Here is a 24,107-nt window from a genome sequence, read left to right as displayed (position 1 = left end):
CTTGTTTCTCTCCTGACATGTGTATTCCTTTGTTTCTGGATCTGATCCATTCAGCCCCTTCCATCATCACTGACTTGTTCAGGTCTGCTGCAGAGCGCCCATGGTTGTTCCCTGGTATCTTACATATTCCACAGTGTCTTTGAGCAGTCGCCACAGCCTCAGGACGCTGGCATATTCACTTGAGCTGCCTGGGTGGAGCCCTTGGCAAAGTTGGCAAGACCCTTACCTCAGAGAGGATCACACACACACAAAAAAGTTTTCCCTGACCTGGGGGCTCACAGGCTAGTGAAGGGAAAAGGTACTTTTAGCTATAGACAGGTCAATGGTGCTGAGAGCAGAGAGGAGGCCCCTGCCCCCTTCAACAAGGCGAGGGGGTGATACCTGGAATGGCCTTCTGAACCAAAGGGCAGGTAGAAGATGAACGTCATTTAGTGATGAAATGGTACAGCTGGGAAGCAGGTGCATGGGACTGGGAGAGGGGGTGAGGCTGGGCCCAGAGTCTGGGTACCAGGTTAAGGAATGTGGGCTAGATCCAGAGGGTGGGGGGGGGGGTAACTGAAGGTGTTTCAATAGGAAATTGATAGGCTCCAGCAGTAAGGCAAAAGGCATGGAGCCAGGCATAGGCCATTTAAGGCCCAGGTTAAGAGAGGTGGACACTCATCACTGCTATTTGGGTCTGAGCTGTGGGTAGGCTCCTATAGCCCTGGCCTGCCCAAGGGAATGCACAGGGGCCTCTAATTGTATGCATTCCTTAAGGAGAGCACATTCTCTGTTCAGTTTTTACACCCCCCATTTACCCACCTCAAGCATGGGACTCCTATATGGGAGACATTCTGCTGGTGGCCTCACCCAGCACCCTGTTCTCTCTGGGTCCTGGGTTGGTCAGGCACAAAGGATGATATGTGCTGAATGCCCAGGAAATGGCAGAGACAACCCACCTGCCCTTCCCTCCAGGCCTCCACAAATCGATGTGCCCACAATGGCTGTGACAGTCCCAGCAGAGCCTCTGACCCTTCTAGCTGGGTCCTGATACATGTTTTCCATGCTGGCCATGTTATTTCTAGTCGCAGATCCTCTGGAGGGTGTGGTGGTGGGGGGGGGGGTGCCGCCCCAACTCTTGGAGATTCCAAGCAAAGCAGCTCTGAGAATAATGAGGTTTCTGACCCCCCAGTGAAGCAGCTGAGGATGGGAACCACAGGGGTGCTCCCTCTGTCAGCAGCATTACCACTGTCTACTCTAGCAGCTCCGGTGGGGAAGGAGAGGGATTTCTGTTGTCCCCAGTCTGGGCCCCTGGTTATTGAAAAAGTTCGGAATTACTCTTTACCCTTGTGGAGTGTTCTGAGTGTTGGAAGTACCCAGGAAGAAGCCCTGAGCAGGTGCCCTCAGGAGCAGTGCCCATGGCTCCCCACATCAGCCAGAGGCCCAACCCCAGGAAGCCACTCCTGCCCGGGGATGGGGAAGGTGGGCTGGGTGGCTGTGTGCACTGCCCTGGGCCAGCTCACTTGAGCCTGCTGAGCCGCCTGGCCAAACATGAGCCTCTCTCCTGTTGTATCAGATGCCGTTCTGGGGACCTGCGCCAGGAGCCTCTGCCAGGGCTTTAAATAGCTGCCCCCATTGATCTGGCTGCAGGCAGCAGCAGTCACACTGGGTCAGCCTCCATCAGGTGCTCAGGTTTCCCTGAGGACTGGAGTCAGGTGCCAGGGAATCGCGTGGTCTACCTTATGACCTGGTGCTCCCCACACCTGTCTCCTAGGCCTGGGGGGTGGGGAGGACTCCTGTCACTTCATCTGCGGCAAAATACAGCCCCCACCACTTACCAGAGAAAACTGTCTGGCATTGTAGAGAGAGGGGTTTTGCCCTCAAAAGACTGTTGCTTACTTTCAGTAGAATGGGGAATGACACTGGTATCTTCCTTAAGGGTTGTTATGGGGATGAAATGTATGTAAAGTGCTCAATAGGGCACTGGACTCACTCCATTGATGGCTGTCTTTGCTCGAAGTGTCTTCCTGATGCTGCTGCTGTTGCTGCTTGTGCTTCTTCTGTGCTTACATTCTCTCTCTCTCACTCACTCACTCACTCTGTCTCTCCTCTCCCCCGCCCCACCCCCTTTCTGACAAAGCCACCACCATTTTGTAAGGAACTGTAGCTTCTCTCTGAAACTGCCGGGAAAGGGAAAATCTTTTTAAAATAGACATCACACAACCAACAGGGTCCCCTAGGTTCAGGCGGGGAGGTGAGGTCGAGTGAGAGGAACGGCTTAGCATACGCGGGGATGCTCCTCCCATCTCACCCCTCCGCGCTAAGAAGGTCACTTTCTCTTTAAATGCAAATGAACTCCCTCCAGCTTAGCTTTCACCCGGTGGTGTTCCCGGGAGGAGAGGGCGGAGGGCGGAGGGAACTTGCACCGAAGCATCACTCGAGACCCCAAACCTCCAGGTCAGTAGCCCCCTGAGGGAGTGAGGGCGGGGGCGGAATGACGCGGGTCTGACGCTCTGTCTTCGAGCGCGGCTCCGGAGCTGAGCGATGAGTTTGGCACATGGCTTTGGAGCCTGGGCGTGGGAAATAGATTCCCGGTCGCCCCAGCCGCTCCTGGGGAGCACAGGCTCCGGCTCCAGTTCTTCTATCAAGTCCCTAATTGGGTCAAGCTGCTGCACGGAGAGGCAGAGGATGCGCTCCTATCTTCCCTCCCCACACCCGCAGACCCCGTCAGTGCCAGCCAGCTATGTGCCAGTGTAAATCCTTAAGCGCCACCCACCCCCCCAACCCCCCCCCAGTCCCAGAATTCGAAGTTAGGCTCGGTAGCAGCAGCCTGGAATGAGACCCCCAGAGGAGGGAACCCCAGCCGACCGGAGGCTTGGGGGCGCTGCTGGACCGGGGACCTCGGAGCAGCCCAGCCACAGGCGCAGCCTTTGTCGGAGGCCCAGGCAGCCAGCGGCCAACCACCCAGTCCACCCTGGCTGCAGCTGAAGCCCAGCAGGGACTTTCCGACTGGAAAAAATGAAGCAGCTGAAAGCACACCCGCGGGACCTATAGGGAGTCCCTAATGTTTTCGGTTGGGGGTGGGTGGAAGTGGAGGGATGCCGGTGTCTATGTGGGGGAAACCCACAATGAACCCTGCCCTGTATGCCGCGGCTTCTCCTACAATTACCCACACCCTGGGGCTTTCCCAGGCGCCCCCACCTGCACCTTGTCCCCCTCCCATGCTGACAGGGTTTGTTAGCATCTGCTTGGGCCACTGATAAATAGAATAGGGTTTAGTTAAGACACCCCTAATCTTCGGCTGGGCTTCTGCAGCTCACCTCCGTCTTGTCTCCCACTACATTTCCTCTGCCAGCCCCGCCCCCCAGCCACCGTGACAGGAAGCCCCAGTAGCGCCAAGATAATTGTGTCTGGTCCCACCCTTTCAGGAGGGGCCTAGGTTTTCAGGCAGAAGGGGAATTAGGTTGGGCCTTAGAAGGTCCTTCAAGTGTACATCCACGATCCCAGCAGCAGACACTGGCATCTGGCTCTGCCCCTACTGTATAGATGAGGTGACAAGCTGGAAGGTCCCAGGGCCCTTCCTTGGTGCAGCTCTCAGGGATTTCTGGGTGAAGAGCTAACTTTGCCCCTGGCTATCTTTGTGGGGTTGCTTCCCTCCTAGGCCTGAGGCCCAGCCAGCGCCCAATGGATGACAAAAAGAAGAAACGGAGTCCCAAGCCCTGCCTGGCCCAGCCAGCCCAGGCCCCAGGCACACTACGGAGGGTCCCTGTGCCTACCAGCCACAGCGGCTCCTTGGCCCTAGGACTTCCTCATCTGCCATCCCCCAAGCAGCGGGCCAAGTTCAAAAGGTGGGTACAGAAGGGAAGGAAAGGAGGAGGGACCCCAACTCTGGGTTGCACTGTAGAGAGGAAGGCAAGGGGGGCCTCCGCCTTTAGTTCCTAAGCAATAATTGATGCCTTTCTGGAGCAGACCCCTGAGAACTCAGAGCTCACTCAGACCCAGTCCCTACCCTCAACTGTGTGGCAAAAAGGCCAGGTGGGTCACTGGGATCACATAGCGTGAGGATTCGCCTCAGAGGAGGGAGTGAGCAACTCTGCAAGAAAGTGAATGTTCCACGCTGAGAGGCTTACCTGGTATAAATATGGAAGAAAGCTATTACCTGAAAGGTTTCAGGAACCACAAGTGGTTTGGGGGCCCTGGAATATCAGGGAACAGGAAATGGTGAGGGAATACCTGGGGGCACAATTTGAATTCTCTGTTGAATTTTTTTTATGATTGGGAGTTTGCATGCTGCCTTATAATGTGTCCATGTTTGTTCCCCACTAAATACAATGTATTCTTTCTCCAGTTGCTCCAGATAAAACCACTGTGTTTCCCCGTGGTTTTGCACACCACTTGCCTAAGGGGCATGAAGCTCAAGGCTGTGGGGAGAGTAGCAGGAAAGGCAACTGGGAAGGCAGGAGGGCCAGGCTGGCAGGGGCATTCAATTTTATCCCGAGAGCAGTAGAAATTTTAAGACAGTTTTTTTGGTTTATTGGTTTGGCTTTGTTTTCTATGTGTTTTTGTTTTTGTTTAAAACAGTTTTTAAATAGAAGAGGGTTGGCCGGGCATGGTGGCTCAGCCTATAATCCCAGCACTTGGGGATGCTGAGGCAGGCAGATCACCTGAGGTCAGGAGTTTGAGACCAGCTTGGTCAACATGGTGAAACCTCATCTCTATTAAAAATACAAAAGTTAGCCAGGCGTGATGCTGGGTGCCTATAATCCCAGCAACTTGGGAGGCTGAGGCACGAGAATCACTTGAACCCGGAAGGCAGAGGTTGCAGTGAACCGAGATTGTGCCACTGCACTCCAGCCTGTGTGACAGTGAGACTCTGTCTCAAACAAAAAAAAAATTTTTTTTTTAATTAAAAAAAAAGAAGAGGGCTAGGGGCAGTGGCTCAGGCCTGTAATCCTAGCACTGTGGAAGGCCAAGACAGGCAGATGACCTGAGGTCAGGAGTTCGAGACCAGCCTGGCCAACACGGTGAAACCCCAACTCTACTAAAAGTAAAAAAAAATTAGCAGGGCGTAGTGGCAGGCACCTATAATGCCAGCAACTTGGGAGGCTGAGGCAAGAGAATCACTTGAACCCAGGAGGCGAGGTTGCAGTGAGCCGAGATCACACCACTGCACTCCAGCCTGGGCAACAGAGCGAGACTCTGTCTCAAAAAAAACAAAAAAAAACAAGAGGGGCAGAAAGATATTTTGGGAGGAGGTAAGATAGCCCTGGTGGCAATAAGGGAGTAGCTGTCTCTATATACACTGAAGACTAGGGAGGATAAGTGACTCATTCAGGGTCATAAAACAAATGAGTGAGGCACTCAGACAGGAACCCAGGGACCCCCTTTCAGGCACTGCTCTGGCTGTGTTATTAGCAGAAAAGACTTCTTTTTGACCTCTTCACGCCTCCTCACTCCTTCCCAGTGCCCAAGGGGAACCATAAAGTTACCCATTTATGCTAGTGAGTAGATGGGCAGATGAGTTAGTGCAGATAGACAGATAAATTGGTGCATAGGCAGATGGCACAAAAGATCGGGAGGTGCCTGACTGCCCCCTACCCTGTGATCATGGTCATGTCCACCCCACCCAGAGTAGGCAAAGAGAAGTGCCGCCCAGTCCTGGCTGGAGGTGGAAGCGGCTCTGCAGGCACACCCCTGCAGCACTCCTTCCTGACCGAGGTGACTGATGTCTATGAGATGGAGGGGGGACTCCTGAACCTGCTCAATGATTTCCACTCCGGCCGGCTGCAGGCCTTCGGTGAGTCCTGGGGGCTGGTTTCAGCGGGTGTGTGGATAGGGCTGTAGGGCCCAGTCCATGGGGCATGGCTGGGACCATGGTTCCAGGGTTCCAGGACTCCTTCCCAGGGTTCAGACAGGGGCTTCATTCCAGGGAAGGAATGCTCGTTTGAGCAGCTGGAGCACGTTCGGGAGATGCAGGAGAAGCTAGCCCGGCTGCACTTCAGCCTGGATGTGTGTGGGGAGGAGGAGGACGATGAAGAGGAAGAGGATGGGGTCACTGAGGGGCTGCCAGAGGAGCAGAAGAAGACAATGGCTGACCGTAACCTGGACCAGCTGCTTAGCAATGTGGGTTCATGTCTGGGTGCTTTGGTTCCTGGGGGCATGAGGGGTGGAGAAGGTACATACTCCCAAAGCCATTCCTGGGCCCTGGGTGAAAAGGTGGGAGTGCATGGATCCAAGAGCTCTGGGCCCCTCAACCTCCCCAGAAGATAGCCCCCAGAGCATTGGGGATTTGGCCTGGTTCCCCTCCTAACAGAAGCCTCCCTTTTTCTCTTTGTTGGCAGCTGGAAGACCTCAGTAATTCTATGTATCCTTTCCAAGGAACCCGTCTATGTGTGTGTGTTCCTGAGAGGTCAGTTTCCTCCTCTCCAGCCCTCCAGGAGTATTCACACACAACCAACTTCCCCACCTCTTGCAGTCCTGTCAGATTTAGCCACAGACTGCCCAAACCAGGTACAGGAATTTAGAATTTCCCCAAAATTAGAAGAAAAGTGGTTGTAGGGGATGTTTTACTACTGATCAAAATCTTTGTGAGTACTTTAGCTGACATCAATCATAGCAAAGCTTGTCCGATGTCCTCCTATCCTTTCAGCATTGAACAATTATTTTTACTAATTTACACTACCACCTCACCTGGTCCTCAGTCAGAAACAGCGCGAGTGCGCGCGCACACACCCCAGTGTGTCTGACCTGCACGATCTGGATGAAGAGAGAGTGGGTGAGAGAGGGCAGGCGGGGACTGCAACCTCAGTCCACAGACGGCCCGAGACCCTCGTCCCCGGCCCTTTGCACAGGTGAGGGAACTAAACCTGTGCAAGATGGGAGACCAGGGTGGGAGGAAGGACTGGTCCAAAGCGCCACGATCCTTGACGGGCACAGCCAGAAGCTGCACCTGGCCGAGAACGCCGAGCCTGAGGAGCAGTCCGCTGCGTAGGCGTCCCACGCAGGCCCACACGGCCCCTCTCATTCTCTTCAAACTGTGACTTTTTACGGACTCGGGCGGGTGTTCTGCGGCCCCCCAGGTGCTATGGGGGAGGGGGGCGTTGAATGGAATTAAACCAGAAAGAAAGCAAGCGGCTCCGTGTCCTGCTTCCCCTCCTTGCGCCTTTCCTCCCGGCCTCCGCGGAGACAGCCCTCGGTTATGGAGGTCCCGCCTGCGGGATTGGAGTGCCCCTTGCGGCTGTGGGAGGGGGAGTCGGGGGCTGGGGGGAGGCAGGTACGCCTGTCGCGAGGACGCCTCTACCCTGGACGGTAGGAGGTTGCCGTGGGAACGGCTGGGGCAAAGCCCACGCCCGCGCATGCTCAGGAGCGACGCCGACCAATGACGTACTTCGCAGGCGCGCGCGGGCCTGGCAGTTGGCGCCCATGGAGCCAGAGCTGCTGGTTCGGAAGGTGTCTGCATTGCAGGTGCGGGGGCGAGCGCGGGGTTCACAGGATTTTTCCCTTAGGGAAATCATGGGGTCTCGTACCTGGACCTCCCAGCGAGATGCTACCACGTTCAGTCCCCTAACTGCGCGCCAACCTCTGGAGATACCGGCTGTCCCCAACCGCGCTGAGGAAAGCTGGGACCCACGGACTCCCTGCCCTGCGCGTCCCCACTCCCACCACACGCTCGCGCCGGATCGGGGAGACGGGAAGAGCCTTAAGGCGAGGAGGGGCATCCAGTCCGGCATCGTCCCTCGAGCCCCCCGGAGCCCTAGCGCACAGCCCACCTATCCTTTCCCCGCCGTCGGGTCCCCTCTTGCATTCGCCGGGACGACCTCTTCAGGACAGTCCTCCGAGATGCCCCCTCTCTTACCGTGATAAGGGACTTCTTTCCTCTCGTTCTCCATACCAGGCCTGCGTCCGGGGCTTCTTGGTCCGACGCCAGTTCCAGAGCCTGCGAGCTGAGTATGAGGCGATTGTACGAGAGGTCGAGGGCGACCTGGGCACGCTTCAGTGGACCGAGGGCTGCATTCCCAGGCCGCGATTCCTCCCAGAGGTAGAACACACCTAGGAGAGAAAGGAAGGAGGGACTTGGGCAGGGTGGAACCCACCCTTCCCAGTGACAAGCTTTTCTCACTGGAAGAGGCAGTAGACTCACCTCCTCACACCCCACTCCTTAACCCTCACCAACTTGTCTGCTAGATCATGGTGCCCAGATACTTGGAAGGGTTTAGCCCTGGGGCTCTCACATCTCTCTTGTTTCTCAGAAGGCAAAATCCCATCAGACCTGGAAAGCAGGAGACAGGGTAGCAAATCCAGAGCAGGGGCTGTGGAACCACTTCCCATGTGAAGAGTCTGAGGGAGAGGCCACCTGGGAGGAGATGGTGCTGAAGAAGTCAGGAGAGAGCTCAGCAAATCAAGGAAGCGTCTGCAGAGATCACAGCTCCTGGCTTCAGATGAAGCAGAACAGGAAACCCAGCCAAGAGAAGACCAGAGACACGACAAGGATGGAGAATCCAGGTACCTCTCTGCCAAGATCAGGGCAAGCCCCTGACCCTCACTGTGCCTCAGCCTCCCCATCTGAAGAGTGAAAGGCTTGCGCTAGATAAGCTGCATCCCTTTCCCGTCTTCCCTCTGCTGGGATAGGGCCACCACATGGTTGGGCAGTGCAGGGGAGGGAGTTTCCAAAGTCTAAGGCTAGGCCATTTCCCAGGGTCTGGTCCCTCAAGGTTTTCTCCTTCCTTTCTTCCCTCCTTCACAGAAGCCACAGATCAAAGACTGCCCCGCAGCCAACCTCAGCTTCAAGAGCTTCAGTACCACCGCAGCCACTTGGCCATGGAATTGCTGTGGCTGCAACAGGCCATCAATAGCCGTAAGGAGGTAACACTAACCTGGAACTCTTTCTGAACATTTAGGGTCAAGGGTGGGGGTTAGGGAGAGACCTCCTGCCATGCCCAAGCAGGCCTGCTTGGTACAATGTATGTTCTCTCCCCCAACAGTACCTACTTCTTAAACAAACACTGAGATCCCCAGAGGCGGGCCCGATCAGAGAGGAACCCCGCGTGTGCCTAGAACATGGGGAACAGGCCTGTGAGAGGGACCAGTCACAACCAAGTGCACCACTGGAGGACCAGTCCTACAGAGACAGGACCACTGGAGAGCTAGAACAGGAGGATGACTCCTGTCACAGGGTCAAATCACCCCACAGATCCCCAGGAAGTTTGGCCACTACACAAAAAAACATTGCTGGGGCTAAGTGCAGAGAACCATGCTACAGCAAGTCTGGACCACCGTCATCTATACCATCAAACAGCCAGGCCTTGGGGGACAGGCTCACCAAAGGGCCAGAAGATGGAAGACAGACCTTTGGAGGGACCTGCCTGCTGCAGATGAAAATCCTGGAGGACCAGACCCCCAGAGGTTTAAAACCTAGGAACCATTGTCCCAGGAAGTCCAGGACACAGCTGTCTGCACTCTATGAGGACTCAAATATTAAGGAGATGTCTCCCAGAAAACTAGACCACAAAGAGCCTGACTGCCGAACAGTCAGGACACAAAAGTTGGGCCTCTCAGAGGACCACATCATCTGGGATGGTACCTTGGCGGGGCCAGAGCATAGTGTCCTCGATCTCTGGAGGACTAAACCACCCAAAGGCCAGGCCCCCACTGATAGAAGCTCCAGAGATGGAACCTCCAATGAGCCTAGTCATGAAGGACAGAAAAAGCAGAGGACTATACCATGGAGATCAAAGTCACCTGAGATTCTGTCTTCTACAGGGGCAGGCTGTACAGGAGAGGAACAGTGGAGGGGCAGGCCATGGAAAACAGAACCACCTGGCTAGACCCTAGGAAGCCAGGAGAGGATCAGGTTCCAAAGGGGAATGCTATGAAAGGGCAGTGAGACAAGACCTCATCCTACCTCCCTGACCAGCTCTGGCTTCTGCTCCTGCCCCTGGCCATTGGTGACTAGTGGGGCCAAGAGAAGCTGGAGCAGAGAGCTGGCATGAGTATAGGGAAGGAGGAAGGACACATTTTCAATCCTCTGCCTGTAGCTCAATCCAAATTTGTGGATAAGGGGCCGGGTGCAGTGGCTCACACCTGTAATCCCAGCACTTTGGGAGGCCAAGGTGAGTGGATCACCTGAGGTCAGAAGTTTGAGACCAGCCTGACCAACATGGTGAAATGAAACCCCATCTCAACTAAAAATATAAAAATTAGCCAGGCGTGGTGGTGCATGCCTGTAGTCCCAGTTACTCAGGAGGCTGAGGCAGGAGAATCGCTTGAACCCAGGAGATGGAGATTGCAGTAGGCCAAGATGATGCCACTGCACTCCAGCCTGGGCTACAGAGCAAGACACGGTCTCAAAAAACAAAATAAATGTGTGGCTAAGGAGTTACCTGGGGGAAGTAGAATGAGAGGTCTGTTGGGAATAAAGGTTTTTCTTAGATTCTGAGTCTGGCTGCTTTCATTTCTGCTTCTGGCCAGGACAGATTCTGGGCCCTGCCGTTCACTTCCTACTGGCATGGGGCATTGACCCCGGAGCCAGCTGGGAGCCATGGCCCAGGAAAAGATCTAGCCATCCTCCTTAGGGAACAGCTCCCAAAGCTGATCCCCAATTGAGCTCAGCCTTGTGCTTTAGAGTGGCAAGGAGGCTCTGGAGAGTAGGGTAACACCTATGTTTAAGTGTGATCTCCCCAGGGCAGATGGGATAAAACCCTGAATGCAGATAAATGCTCCTGCCACAGTCTCCCTCTGCCTTCCTGGGTGAGAGGGCAGGACTCCACCTCTGATTGGCAATGTTCCCAGCCCCTCCTTGGTTGCCTGGCAACAGGTCTGTTTCTCTGACTGAGGATACACTATGGCGGGTGGCAGTCCAGCAGCCAAGAGGGTAGTGGTGTACCGGAATGGGGACCCATTCTTCCCAGGCTCCCAGCTGGTGGTGACTCAACGCCGCTTCCCCACCATGGAGGCCTTCCTCTGCGAGGTGACATCAGCTGTGCAGGCCCCACTGGCTGTGCGTGCCCTCTACACACCTTGTCATGGCCACCCTGTCACCAACCTGGCAGACTTGAAGAACAGAGGGCAGTATGTGGCCGCTGGATTTGAACGATTCCACAAGCTCCAGTGAGTGGGCTGGGGCTGGTCAAACAGCCTAGCAAGGGAGGTAACGGCAAGAGCGTGTATTCAGTACCTACCATGTATGTACCAGCATGTTACTGGTACTTATGAACTCTATGTGGGGGGGGGGGGGTGGTTTTGCCTCCATTAGAAAGGGAAAACAGACAGAAAACCTGCCTAAGAGTACATAACAAATAGCTGAACTGAAATTCAGATAGAATTCTGTGTGTTACTAATGTTTATGCCCATCACAGCCAAGATCAGCCTGTGGGAAGACCACTCTCCCACAGGGTGAGCCCCTTTTTCCAAAAGCTCTTCTTGCTTGGACCCCCTATCACTGAACACTCTAAATCCACCCATCCATTCCTCCCCACTGTGCATAGGCATCCCAGACTCTCCCGTTAGGCTAGGGCCATCCCCTGTTGCAGGAGGAGACTGTCTCCCAGGGTGGGAGAAGAATTTGAGTACCTGAGTCTCTGACTCATGTCTGGCTTCCAGGTCCTACTCTTAGCTCTCAGCTGAGGTTGCTTACTATAATGTAAGGATCAAGAGGGGGTAAGTGGCTGGGCACGGTGGCTCACGCCTGTAATCCTAACAAACGCTTTGGGAGGCCAAGGCGGGTGGATCACCTGAGGTCGGGTGTTCGAGACCAGCCTGGTCAACATGGCGAAACTCTGTCTCTACTAAAAATACAAAAATTGGCCAGGCACGATGGCTCACACCTGTAATCCCGGCACTTTGGAAGGCCAAGGCGGGCAGATCACCTGAGGTCAGGAGCTCAAGACCAGCCTGACCAACATGGAGAAACCCCATCTCTACTAAAACTACAAAATTAGCTGAGCGTACTGGCGCATGTCTGTAATCCCAGCTGCTCGGGTGGCTGAGGCAGGAGAATCGCTTGAACCTGGGAGGCAGAGGTTGCAGTGAGCCGAGATCGTGCCACTGCACTCCAGCCTGGGCAATAAGAGTGAAACTCCATCTAAAATAAAATAAAATTAAAAAAAAAAATCAGCCAGGCCTGGTAGCACGTGCTTATAATCACAGCTACTCAGGAGGCTGAGGCAGAAGAATCGCTTGAACCCGTGAGGCGGAGGTTGCAGTGAGCTGAGATCGCACAACTGCACTCCAGCCTGGGGGACAGAGTGAGACTCTGTCTCAAAAAGAAAAAAAGAAAAAAAAAGGCCAGAGGAGGGAAGCTAGGTAGACTTAGAATCTAGGCTTCATTCCTTGTGTGACTTTGGGCAAGTCACTTAATTTCTTGGAATCTCATACAAAATGGAGATAAAATGACCTATCTCATGAATGAGAATACTCTTGGGATACAGCAGGATGCATAATGCACTAGTTTCTAGTTTCTCTTGACTTTTTTTTTTTTTTTTTTTGAGACAGGGTCTTGCTCTGTCACCCAGGCCGGAGTGCAGTGCACTGGTGCGATCATGGCTCACTGCAGCCTCGAACTCCTGAGCTCACGCAATCCTCCTGCCTCAGCCTCCCAAGTAGCTGGGGCCACACGTGCATGCCACCATGCCTGGCTAATTTTTGTTTTTGTTTTTTTGGTAGCAATGAGGTTGCCCAGGCTGGTCTCAAACTCCTGGGCTCAAGTGATCCTCCTGCCTCAGCCTCCCAAAGAGCTGGGATTACAGGCGTGAGCTGCCATGCCCAGCCTTCTTGACCTTTAATCTCATGGTTAGTATTGAGACCCCAGTCTGGATTTCCAGACTTACTCAGCACTTACCCAGACAGCACTTGAGCACTCAAGGGGTCCTAGGGCAGGTTCAGCTGCCAATATCTTGTTTCTGGACTGAGATGATTGCCACTATTCCATGGGGAGGGATATCTGGTGAGCTGCGCCCCAACCCAACACTGACATCTGCCAGGCTATCGAGGCCTCAGTCTCCACAAGATGACCTGTGATCTATCTGTCCTTTCAGCTATTTACCCCATGGAGGGAAGGACCCAGGTGGGAAGAGCTGCAGACTACAAGTGAGTCCCGGGGAACCTGTGCCCCAGCCCCTCTGTCTTCCCACTCCTCCTGGAACTGCCCCCAATTTGGTTTGGGAAGCCAGGGAAGCAGCAGGATCTGCCAGTTCCATGGGGGGTACTTTGGAGCCAGCTACTATCTTTCCTGGGGTGTGGGATTTCAAGACACTATTTCTTGCTTCTGTCGCAGCCTTTAACTCCACACTGGGGTCCCCAAAGGAAAGAGAAAGCTGTGAAACACAGATTGGGGGAGGGGGTGGTTAGAATGTGACTTAGGGAACATCTAAGCACCTTTTGGTGAAAGGTGTAAACTGTCTTACTCCTCCTAGCCCCCTTCCTGCCCCAGTCTGGTTCCGGCCCCCTCACTCCACACCTTGGATGGACCCACCCCTAACCAAAGGCCCCAACTCTCCTGATTTGGAGGCCTGACATGGGTTTCAGGGTCCTCCTGTGACTCGCCACTTGTGTGATGGGGCCATTGGACGGCAGCTGCCTGCAGGTGCTCCCAGCTATATCCAGTGAGTGCCAGTGTGAGGGAGCAGGGGTGTTGATGTTTGTTTTAGTAAGGCCAAGAAAATGGTGTTGGGTTTGTTCTAGGAGCCTCTGGTTACTGTTGGGAATGTAGAAGTCCAGCATGCTTGATGGGTGAAGACAGACCAGTGTTATGGTTATTGCTGGCCCTGTGCCACCCTTCCCCTCACATGTAGGGACTCCTGGGGACACTCCCCCTTACCAGGCTTTTTGTCTCAGTGTGTTCAGGAATGGGGACCTGGTAAGTCCCCCATTTAGTCTGAAGCTGTCCCAGGCTGCCAGCCAGGACTGGGAAACTGTGTTGAAGCTCCTGACTGAGAAGGTCAAGTTGCAGAGTGGGGCTGTGTGCAAGTGAGTATGGGGACTGCGAGGGCCCAAAAGTCCCCAAAGAGAGCCTCGCCACTGGCTTCAGCTGTGGCTGAGGATGAAGAGGCAAAAGGAAAGCACGTTCCCCCACATGGGACTTGCCCCTATGCCACTGGGAGAGGGCCCTCTGCCCAGCCCGCAGAGGCAGGGTAGAGCCTGGGTGCCCAGAGGCCAGAGGGCACCTTGGAATAGCTGCACCCACCCCTTCAGTCTGCTGAATGTGAAGAAGCATCGAGTCTACCAGCCCTTATCCTCCTCACCTCTCTCTCCCAGACTCTGTACCCTAGAGGGGCTCCCACTGTCAGCAGGGGAGGAGCTGGTAACTGGCCATTACTATGTGGCTGTCGGAGAGGATGAGTTCAAGGACCTTCCCTATCTGGAGCTGCTGGTGCCCAGCCCCTCCCTGCCCAGGGGCTGCTGGTATGTATGTGGGAGGTGGAGCGGTAACAGGCCGGGCAGAGGAAGCCACCCTCTGGGTCTGTGTGCTTTGACTCTATGCCCTCTGCCCACTACAAGCCTTTCCTTTTGTCATTGTAGGCATCCTCCAGGCTCGAAGTCTAGGCCCCACAGGCAGGGGGTAGGTGACGCAGGGGACAATGAGGGGTGGGAAGGAAGGGGAGTGACTGGCTGACAACTCTTCTGGCACAGGCTCTGACCTTATTTCACTGCATCCTCTCTTTTTCTTTTCTTTTTTTTGAGACGGAGTCTTGCTCTGTAGTCCAGGCTGGAGTGCAGTGGCAGGATCTTGGCTCACTGCAACCTCCGCCTCCCAGGTCCCGGTTCAAGCAATTCTCCTGCCTCAGCCTCCTGAGTAGCTGGGATTATGGGCACGCTCCACCATATCCAGCTAATTTTGCATATTTTTAGTAGAGACGGGGTTTCACCATGTTGGCCAGGCTGGTCTTGAACTCCTGACCTTGTGATCTGCCCGCCTCAGCCTCCCAAAGTGCTGGGATTACAGGCGTGAGCCACCGCGCCCGGCCTCCTTTTTTCTTTTATTTTAAATATAGAGATGAGTCTCACGATATTGCGAAGGCTGGTCTTGAACTCCTGGGCTCAAGCAATCCTCCCACCTTGGCCTCCCAAAGTGCTGTGATTACACTATGCCCAGCCTGCATCCTCTTAATAATGTTTTTTTTGTTTTTTTTTTTTTGAGACGGAGTTTCACTCTTGTTGCTCAGGCTGGAGTGCAATAGCACAATCTCAGCTCACTGCAACCTCCACCTTCTGGGTTCAAGTGATTCTCCTGCCTCAGCCTCCCGAGTAGCTGGGATTACAGGTATGTGCCACCACACCCGGCTAATTTTTTTTTTTTTTGAGATGGAGTCTCGCTCTGTTGCCCAGGCTGGAGTGCAGTGGCGCAATCTTGGCTCACTGCCAGCTCCGCCTCCCGGGTTCATGCCATTCTCCTGCCTCAGCCTCCCGAGCAGCTGGGACTACAGGCACCCACCACCATGCCCGGCTAATTTTTTTGTATTTTTAGTAGAGACGGGGTTTCACCGTGTTAGCCAGGATGGTCTCGATCTCCTGACCTCGTGATCAGCCCACCTCAGCCTCCCAAAGTGCTGGGATTACAGGCGTGAGCCACCGCGCTCAGCCACACCCGGCTAATTTTTTTAATTTTTAGTAGAGACAGGGTTTCTCCATGTTGGTCAGGCTGGTCTCGAACTCCCTCAGGTGATCTGCCCACCTCAGCCTCCCAAAGTGCTGGGATTACAGTCGTGAGCCACCTTGCCTGGCCACTTTTAATAATCTTGTGAAAGAAAGATTATCCCCATTTTCCAGAGGTGGAAACTGAAGCTGAAAAGAGTGAAGTGGGCCTTGGGCACGATGGCTCACACCTGTAATCCCAGCACTTTGGGAGGCCGAGGAGAGTGGATCACCTGAGGTCAGTTCAAGACCAGCCTGGCCAACATGGTAAAACCCCATCTCTACTAAAAGTACAAAAAAATTAGCTGGGCATGGTGGTGGGTGCCTGTAGTCCCAGCTACTTGGGAGGCTGAGGCAGGAGAATCACTTGAACCTGGGAGGCGGAGGTTGTGGTGAGCCGAGATCACATCACTGCACTCCAGCCTGGGTGAGAGAGTAAGTAAGACTCAAGTCTCAAAAAAAAAAAAAAAAAGTGAAGTGATTTGTTCAGGGTGACACAGTTATTGAGTGGCAGGGGCCAGACCAGAATTCTCATCTGATTTGCAGGACTTAATACCTTCTTGCTAGATTGGACGCTGGGAGAGAGAATTGGCATATTTGGCACAGCAGGGTCCAAGGGAACTTATATTATCCAGCTCTAAGCCCTCCCAAGAAATGAGCCAGTGAGCATGGGGCATGGCGGTGGGGGTGGGGAAGCACAGTCTGGTTTCACTGGGCATCGAGGAGTGCCAGGCACCTACTGCTCTGTCCCTGGATAAGTCAGGCTGGTGGGAAGAGGCAGCAAGGAGGGAGGACGTACTTTGTGAAGACAGACGGCGTCTCCTCTGCCATGTTCCTGCAGGCGTCAGGGGCTCTCTGAAGCCTGAACTGGGGAGTAGGAAAGGTAAGAATGGCCAGCAATCAGGGTCCAAGCCCAGTGTCCCTTCTCTAGGCCCAAGGCCACAGGGCCCAGGTAACCCAGCCCTCTCCAAAGGAACCAGACCGAATTAAGCCATCTGCTTTCTATGCCAGACCCCAGCAGACCATTCAGCCAAGAAGCAAGCTCCCCACACTCTCATTCCCATCAGGTGAGGGGTCCCTGGGGCTCAGGCCCTTCTCAGCTGCCCTTTGACAGTGACATGGGTTGGTCCCTGCTGTTGTTGGGGATGTCCATGGGAGCAGAATGCTCAGACACAAAGCCGGCACTGAAAAAAAAAAAAAAAAAAAAAGATAAAGGAGTCTGAACCTACTGTGGCTCAGGAGACTGCCCGTAAAAAAAAAAAAAAGCTGGTACTGACCTCATCATAACTGTCTCCAGCTGCCCCCATCTGTATATCCTGTCCCTTCTTCACAGGGCCTCATCACATGAAAAGAAGCACGTGGAAAGGGCAGTGCTTAAAGCGATGAGACTTCAGGGGTGGGATATAGAGGGGATGGGGGTGGGACCAAAGGCCCACCTCTCACTTCCTTGCCATCCTGGGAGGTGGTGGGGAATGCAGAACCAGGTTCAGGGGAGGGAAAGGGGCTAGCATGAAGGTCCAGGGCAGGAATGCTGAGGGCTCTTCAGCCTGGGCATCACCCAGTGCTGCCACCCCTCTTTAGGAGTTATAGGAGTATACGGAGCTCCCCACCGAAGGAAGGAGACAGCGGGGGCCCTGGAAGTAGCAGATGATGAAGACACCCAGACAGAGGAGCCCTTGGATCAGGTAAGCTGTTGGATCAGGAAACAGTATGTTGGGATGGGAGGAGCTCTGAGCTGGAAACTGGCAGCCTTGGGCCCCAGGAACAGTTCTCCTCCCTTGTGATTGAAAGTAAATGATCTCCTAACTTCCTACCTTGTTAAATGAGGAAGCAGTTCCTAATTTCCAGTTTCTTCCTTCCTTGGGGTTGGGGACCTCCTGGCTGAGAGCTGGAGGCTGGCCATACTCATGGCTCCATTCTGTATGGCCTTCCACCTCCTGCAGAGGGCAGCACAGATAGTGGAAGAGGCCTTGTCCCTGGAAAACCAGCCTGGGGCTGGGGCTGCTATCTCAGCCTCAGCCCCAGCTCTGCCATCTTGAGAGCCAGCAGCTCCAGAGGGCAACTGGGGACCACTACTCTGGCCACCTTTTGTCCTTAGCCTCCAGCAGCTTGTTCCTCAGGAGCCAGCACCTCCGCTGGGCTCACAGGGTACACTGCGGCCTCCTCAGCCCTCCCCGTTCTCCTGCTCCTAAACCCACAGCCCAGCCTTCCCTTCCTCTGAGCAGAGCAGCCCTGGCTGTGGGGGCTATTTCCTTATGGGATTCTCTGGCCAGAGAAAGGAGTAGCTGACTGAGCCTGGGAGACAGGCCACAAACGGGGGAGTGGGTTTGTCACAATAAAAGAATACTTACTAACCTCTTGTCTGTTTACCACAGATTTATTGACAGCTACTACTCGCCAGGTGTGCTGGACTCAGGTGGGGCTGGGGCTCACAGCTCTCTACCTGTTTAAGAGGGGCTGGCAGTGAGGATTTCTGCCTACCTCATGGGTGGGGCAGGCAAGGCTAATAGACAGCTCATTTCCTGCATCTGCCACTCTGACGCACCTTCTTCCCTCGGTTCCACCCCTCATTCAGCCAAAGCGCTCTGACTGAGCCCCAGAGGCCTCCCGTTTGCATTTCTGGCTCAAAGTCTGCAGCTGGCCCTTTCCATGCAGCTGGAGTTCTGCAGTCCATGGAACCTGCCACCATGATAGTCCAGATCAGGCCACAGTAATGGTGGCTGGGCTGGGAGCCTGAGATGTTAGCAGGAAGAGAGCTGCTGGGGCAGAAAGGTTGCTGAGGGTGAGCGTAGAGTCTCCTGTGCTAAATCCCCGCAGCTGAACAGCACTTGAAGGTTACAAAACTCTTTCACTCTTGTTCTCTTATTGTGATCCATGAGGTAGCTGTTATCCCCATAAGAGAGGAGGAAGCTAAGGCCAGAGAGGGGAAGTGCTAGGTCCATCCGCTCACTGCCAGCACTTCATGGCCCAGGGGCTTCCTGGAGGCAGCAGAGCTGGAGGTGGGTTTGGCCCACTCAAAGGGTAGACTGTTGCCCCTGGGTCTTACTCACTGAGCTTGTGATGCAGAGTGAAATTCCTATCACGGTGAGCACCATGCCAGCAACTGCTCCTGGGATAATAGGCAGAAATCAAGAGGGTCTGAGCTCAGCCATGCCAGTAGGAGCTGGTACAGGGCTGGAGGAAAGGCTCAGATGGGGTCCGGTCCTCAATCCCAAACCCCAGCCTCTGTCTTTCCCCAGACTGTCCAAGGGAAGGGAACTCTGATGGCCACAAGGAAGAAAAACAGCTGCAGAGGAAAGGGCAGGATGGGAAAAGGCCGTGTCCTCACCCACTCTGGGGAGATGGGTTCTGGGAAGGAACTAACACAGGTATGTCGAGATCCACAGAGCTGCGTCCCGCACTCGCAGTAGTCTAACTTACGTTTTCCACCAATATCTTCTCCAAGGGCCTTCCCAACAATCAGTGTGAAGATGATGGCCAGAGAGTTACAGATGGGCACAGCCAGGGTCAGATCTGGGTGGTCAGAATGAAAAGAATGCCTGAGATGCAACAAATGCCTTTCTAGGCACAAAACACTTCCATCATCATCATTTCATACCTTTAAAAAAGGTATCAAAACCCCATCTTCCAGATGAAGTCACAGCAAATCTCAGGACTCAAACCCACATCTCCTGACTCCATGTTCAGTGCTTCCCAGGATTCCAGCATGAAGACCTGAACTCTGAGGTCTGGGACCAGCCTGGTTTGATAATGAGAATGAGGTCTTTGCACTCAAAGAGAACTCGTGAGATCTCAAGGACATCTGGACGGACAGGCAGGCACCCAAATCCCAAAGGATGAGTAGAGAGTCAGGTAACACCAAGCACAGCCACCATTTTTTAAGCACATACCATGGCCTAGGTGCTTTGTGTACATATCTCAATTTTCACAAGACTGCAAGAAGGGGATTATCACCATTTTGCGTAAAAGAAACAAAGGCTCAAAGAAGTCACATAAACTAAGGCAAGTTGAGGATTTAAACCAAGGCTTGCCTGACTCCAAAGCCTGCGCCGTTATTAAACTGTGGATATAGACAGAGCAGAACATCAGATGAAGCACATTTTGTTTCTGTTTCAGCCCAAGCTCAGGCCTTATGGAGTTAAAAATAAAAAGTGTCAGAAGGAAGGAGCAGGACCTGTTCAGGACATTGGGCTGGACCTGTGGTGTGGGTAGAGGGCATCATAGCCCAGGATCTGTTCCTTAATTTTGAAGTTCCAAGGGGCTGACTGCCAATAAGCAAACTTGAAAAAGAGTAATGGAGTTGGCCAGGTGCAGGGTGGCTCACGCCTGTAATCCCAGCACTTTGAGAGGCTGAGGTGGGCGGATCACCTGAGGTCAGGAGTTCAAGACCAGCTTGGCCAACATGGTGAAACCCCGTCTCTACTAAAAATACCAAAAATTAGCCAGGCATAGTGGCGGACGCCTGTAATCCCAGCTACTCAGGAGGCTGAGACAGGAGAATCGCTTGAACCCAGGAGGCAGAGGTTGCACTGAGCCAAGATCACACCATTGTACTCCAGCCTGAGAAACAAGAGTGAAACTCTGTCTCAAAAAAAAAAAGAAAAAGACTAATGGAGTTAACTTAAAATTTGTTGAGGGTAGATCTCCTGTTAAGTGTTCTTATCACATCAAAAAAAGAGCCACAGCCAGGTGCAGTGGCTTATGCCTGTAATCCCAACATTTTGGAAGGCTGAGGTGGGCGGATCACCTGAGGTCGGGAGTTAGAGACCAGCGTGACCAACATGGAGAAACCCCGTCTCTACTGAAAATACAAAATTAGGCTGGGTGTGGTGGCTCACGCCTGTAATCCCAGCACTTTGGGAGGCCGAGGCAGGTGGATCATTTGAGGTCAGGAGTTCAAGACCAGCCTGGCCAACATTGTGAAACCCCGTCTCTACTAAAAATACAAAAATTAGCCAGGCATGGTGGCGCATGCCTGTAGTCCCAGCTACTTGGGAGGCCGAGGCAGGAGAATTGCTTGAACCTGGTAGGCAGAGGTTGCAGTGAGCAGAGATTGCACCACTGCACTCCAGCCTGGGTGACACAGCAAGGCTCCATCTCAAAAAACAAAAACAAAAAAACAAAATTAGCCAGGCGTGGTGGCACATGCCCGTAATCCCAGCTAGTGGGGAGGCTAAGGAAGGAGAGTCACTTGAACCTGGGAGGCGGAGGTTGCAGTGAGCCAAGATCGCACCATTGCACTCCAGCTTGGGCAACAAGAGCGAAATGCCGTCTCCAAAAAAAAAAAAAAAAAAGCGCCACATACACATAAAAAAGACCAACGGACAAATCAGCTGAGTTATCCATGGTAACAAGACTCAACTGCAGACCGGATGCTCACACTGGCTCCTCAGCAAATTCTTTCCCAGCACTCCCAGGGCTCGCCTGTGTGAGGCAGAGGAGCAAACTGTCCTTCCTGCTCCTCATCCCCTGGGAGGCCCCAGCATGGAGGCATTACCCATCTAAGAAATTGATACAACCCCACTTACAAAGAGCTGCTTTTTTGTTGTTGTTTTTCGTTTTTTTTGTTGTTGTTTTGAGACAGGGTCTCTCTCTGTTGCTCAGGCTGGAGTGCAGTGGTGAGGTCAAGGCTCACTGCAGCCTCGACCTCCTGAGCTCAAGCGATCCTCCCACCTCAGCCTCCTGAGCAGCTAGGACTACAGGCACACACCACCAAGCCCAGTTAATTTTCGTATTTTTGTTGTTGTTGTTGCCTAGGCTGGTCTCTAGGCTCAGGTTATCTGCCCACCTCAGCCTCCAAAAGTGCTGGAATTATAGGCCTGAGCCACTGTGCCCTGCCCAGAGCTGCCTTCTTAAGTTTACATACCTTACAAGGAGTGTCATGGCTGCTAAGGTCTGGTTTGCAACAGTAGATGGAAGAAGGATGCAGCACAGTGCAGTGGAAAGTGAGGGCACTGGAGTGAGGCAGATCTGAGTTTCCCTTGCAGTCTTGGTTAGGATATTCAAACACTCAACCTGTTTCCCCGCATGTAAAATAGGGGTCACAGTATACCATTTCTTTTGTTGGGTTGTTGTAAGATGAACTGTGATAATGCATGGATAGTCCCTGGCTGAAGTGGATGCTTCATAAATAGTTATTACTGTTCTGGTTATTAGAAAGGATGGATATTAAAGGATACAGGCAGAAAGGGTAATGAGATAAAAAGAACCTAAAACTGCAATTTGATTAAAACTTGGTGAATGGCTACCTGTAGTCAGCTGGTCAAGGGTTCAGCATTCTTCCACAGCAGTGAATGCATGAGGCCAGAGGTTTTCAAACTCTTTAAATAAGTGCATATTATTTCTTTCTTTCTGTTTTTGAGACAGAGTCTCGCTCTGTTGCCCAGGGACTGGAGTGCAGTGGCATGATCTCAGCTCACTGCAACCTCCGCCTCCCAGGTTCAAGCCATTCTTGTGCCTCAGCCTCCCAAGTAGCTGGGACTACAGGCACACACCACCACACCCAACTAATTTTGTTATTTTTAGTAGAGACGGGGTTTCAGCATGTTGGCCAGACTGGTCTCGAACTCCTGACCTCAAATGATCTGCCCTCCTTGGCCTCCCAAAGTGCTGGGATTACAGGCGTGAGTCACCATGCCCAGTCGAGCATAAACTTTTAATATATGGCTTCAAATCCTTCTGCACTGACATGCTGTGGGACTTGAGAGGTGAAATTGCCCAAAGTTTTGCAACTTCGTTTTCTAAGATAATCATATCTGCTTTACAGAGTCATGATTGGAATTAAATAATGTGTAAGACTAGTGCAGTATCTGACGTAGTAGAGGGCAGTCACAAATGTCAAGAGAAAGGAAATTTATGTATATGGAGCTCTGACTGTGTGCCAGGCACTCTCCTAGATGTTTCCCATTCATTAAATTTAATTCTCACAATGCTATGAAGCCAACTATATAAAACCAAGGCTCAAATGAGTGACTTGCTCATGGTCAGGTAGGTAGCACACAGTGGAAGCAAGAATGTGAAAGCCAGCACTTGGCACAGCAAAATGAACCTTCCTTCTTCCTCCGCTGGTCACACATGACTGCCAGGCTTCAAACCAACTCCAGTGCCTAGCAACATACTCATAACCAGCCCACTGTGCCCCTCTTGTTCAGAGAAGAGGGTAGTAAGAGGGAACTAGAGCTAGTCAGCCCTCTCTCACTGATGGGAATGAGGTGTTTCAAGCTCCACCCCGCCCCCCCCAATCACTCTTCCAGGTGGCCTCAAACACTAAGCAGAACAGTTCCAAGCCAGGACCCACCTGTCGATGCCAAGGTGAGGTAATAGAGAAGGGATCCACACTGGTTGAGGAGAAAGGGCATCAGGTACTGGAAAGAGGAGAAACCTGCAGTCAGTGTAATGGCCTGACTGAGCAGCACTGCCTTCTTTGAGCTCCTAGCGAATGTCTTTCCTTGGAAGGAGGCAGGGTTATAAGGACCCAGAGAACACTAATCCCTCTAAGGAGGATCCTTCCAGGGCAAAGAGGGAAACAGACTGAAGTCTGTGCCTTTGCTCAAACTACCCTCTCCCTCACCTCTGCTAGTTCCCATCCTGCAAGGCCTTGAAGCCAATGTCAGCCCCTCCAGGAAGCCTTCCTCCTCTGAACTCCTCCCCCGCAGGGCCAATTTGAGCCCCAAGCCCTCCCTCTGGAAAGGCTCACAAATGTTGCCTTATGTAACTGAAGGAATCACAATAAAATGTGAATAATGGCAGCCATAGATTGAGCACTTACTATGTTCTAGGCCTAATGCTAAGTGCTCTACGTATCTCACCTAATTCCTGCAACTGACCCATCAGATGGTTATTATTATAATCGCCATTTACAGATGATGAAACTGAGGCTCAAGGACAACTGACTTTTCCGAGAATTTCTAGTGAGTAAGTGGTGGGGCTGACCCAGACCTGTTTGACTCCAAAGACCAAATTCTTGGCGGCAACTCCACCGAGAGAGGGGCCTTTCACAGAGACGCACCTCAGTATTCAAGAAGAGGGTCTTCATCTCCTGTAGCAACTGCCGGGCCCAGGTCGGCTCATGAACCCGCTGCAGGCCGGTGGAGGCCCGCTTCAGCAGCGGCTGCGTGCCACCCCACAGAGCGGCCACCAGCACCAGAGCCAGCACCTGCCCTGAATGCAGACGAGTGAGTCACCCTGACCCCCACCCCAAACGGCCGCCCACCCCGCCCTCTCCTGGCCTTCTAGCCCCAGCTAACCGCCCCCACTTCCCTCCTTCGCTCTCTTCGCCTCGGCTGCGACTGGCTAAGGCAGGCCCAGGGAAGCTGGGGAGATGAATCCAGGAGTCCGGCCTCTGGGGTTGTAGCAGGGGTAGGGGTTAGAGGGTGGATGTGGAGCAGGAAATGAATTCGAGGCGAGGGTCGGGAAATCCATGGAAGGGCGGGGCCGGCTACCTACCCAGAGACGCCGCCATGGCAACGCCGCTGTCTTCTACTTCCGGGAACGAGGGGGCG

The 24,107-nt window shown here is 53.4% G+C and overlaps 4 protein-coding genes across 25 annotated transcripts; 3 read left to right on the top strand and 1 right to left on the bottom strand.

Moving 5' to 3' along the window:
- Window positions 1-2,321: 2,321 nt before the first annotated feature.
- Window positions 2,322-7,109, top strand: CCDC28B (coiled-coil domain containing 28B). Of its 4 annotated transcripts, none has more exons than XM_004025357.3 (6): window positions 2,322-2,436; window positions 3,641-3,827; window positions 5,610-5,776; window positions 5,909-6,102; window positions 6,321-6,343; window positions 6,916-7,109. In XM_004025357.3, exons 2-6 carry the CDS (start codon window positions 3,664-3,666, stop codon window positions 6,968-6,970), a joined length of 603 nt encoding a protein of 200 aa, XP_004025406.1. In that variant the 5' UTR covers window positions 2,322-2,436; window positions 3,641-3,663; the 3' UTR covers window positions 6,971-7,109. The 4 variants fall into 4 exon arrangements, with proteins under 4 accessions (XP_004025406.1, XP_018869998.1, XP_055246956.1 ...); XM_055391008.2 differs by lacking the exon at window positions 2,322-2,436 and adding an exon at window positions 2,792-3,530; XM_019014453.4 differs by lacking the exon at window positions 6,916-7,109 and having other exon boundaries at window positions 2,337-2,436; window positions 6,321-6,904.
- Window positions 7,110-7,359: 250 nt separating this feature from the next.
- IQCC (IQ motif containing C) lies at window positions 7,360-10,414 on the top strand. Of its 2 annotated transcripts, none has more exons than XM_004025358.4 (5): window positions 7,360-7,443; window positions 7,874-8,017; window positions 8,229-8,481; window positions 8,723-8,841; window positions 8,961-10,414. In XM_004025358.4, the coding sequence occupies exons 1-5, from the start codon at window positions 7,402-7,404 to the stop codon at window positions 9,801-9,803; spliced, it is 1,401 nt and encodes a 466-aa protein (XP_004025407.4). In that variant the 5' UTR covers window positions 7,360-7,401; the 3' UTR covers window positions 9,804-10,414. The 2 variants fall into 2 exon arrangements, with proteins under 2 accessions (XP_004025407.4, XP_004025408.3); XM_004025359.4 differs by having other exon boundaries at window positions 7,363-7,683.
- An 80-nt stretch (window positions 10,415-10,494) lies between these two features.
- Window positions 10,495-17,645, top strand: DCDC2B (doublecortin domain containing 2B). Its single transcript, XM_004025356.5, has 9 exons — window positions 10,495-11,085; window positions 13,011-13,062; window positions 13,501-13,577; window positions 13,810-13,941; window positions 14,230-14,376; window positions 14,494-14,533; window positions 16,538-16,673; window positions 17,188-17,291; window positions 17,550-17,645. Exons 1-9 carry the CDS (start codon window positions 10,820-10,822, stop codon window positions 17,643-17,645), a joined length of 1,050 nt encoding a protein of 349 aa, XP_004025405.3. The 5' UTR covers window positions 10,495-10,819.
- Window positions 16,218-24,107, bottom strand: TMEM234 (transmembrane protein 234). Of its 18 annotated transcripts, none has more exons than XM_031012946.3 (9): window positions 24,052-24,107; window positions 23,615-23,766; window positions 22,904-22,970; window positions 19,027-19,119; window positions 18,657-18,715; window positions 18,152-18,285; window positions 17,962-18,049; window positions 16,884-17,543; window positions 16,218-16,790 (listed from the first exon to the last, which is right to left on the bottom strand). In XM_031012946.3, exons 1-6 carry the CDS (start codon window positions 24,065-24,067, stop codon window positions 18,178-18,180), a joined length of 495 nt encoding a protein of 164 aa, XP_030868806.2. In that variant the 5' UTR covers window positions 24,068-24,107; the 3' UTR covers window positions 16,218-16,790; window positions 16,884-17,543; window positions 17,962-18,049; window positions 18,152-18,177. The 18 variants fall into 18 exon arrangements, with proteins under 18 accessions (XP_030868806.2, XP_063556853.1, XP_063556848.1 ...); XM_063700783.1 differs by lacking the exon at window positions 18,152-18,285 and having other exon boundaries at window positions 16,884-17,296; window positions 17,421-17,543; XM_063700778.1 differs by lacking the exon at window positions 18,657-18,715 and having other exon boundaries at window positions 16,884-17,296; window positions 17,421-17,543.

This window comes from Gorilla gorilla, chromosome 1 (assembly GCF_029281585.2).
Source record: "Gorilla gorilla gorilla isolate KB3781 chromosome 1, NHGRI_mGorGor1-v2.1_pri, whole genome shotgun sequence".
In the NCBI taxonomy this organism is placed as follows: domain Eukaryota; kingdom Metazoa; phylum Chordata; class Mammalia; order Primates; family Hominidae; genus Gorilla; species Gorilla gorilla.
This window is presented reverse-complemented; position numbering and strand designations above follow the sequence as displayed.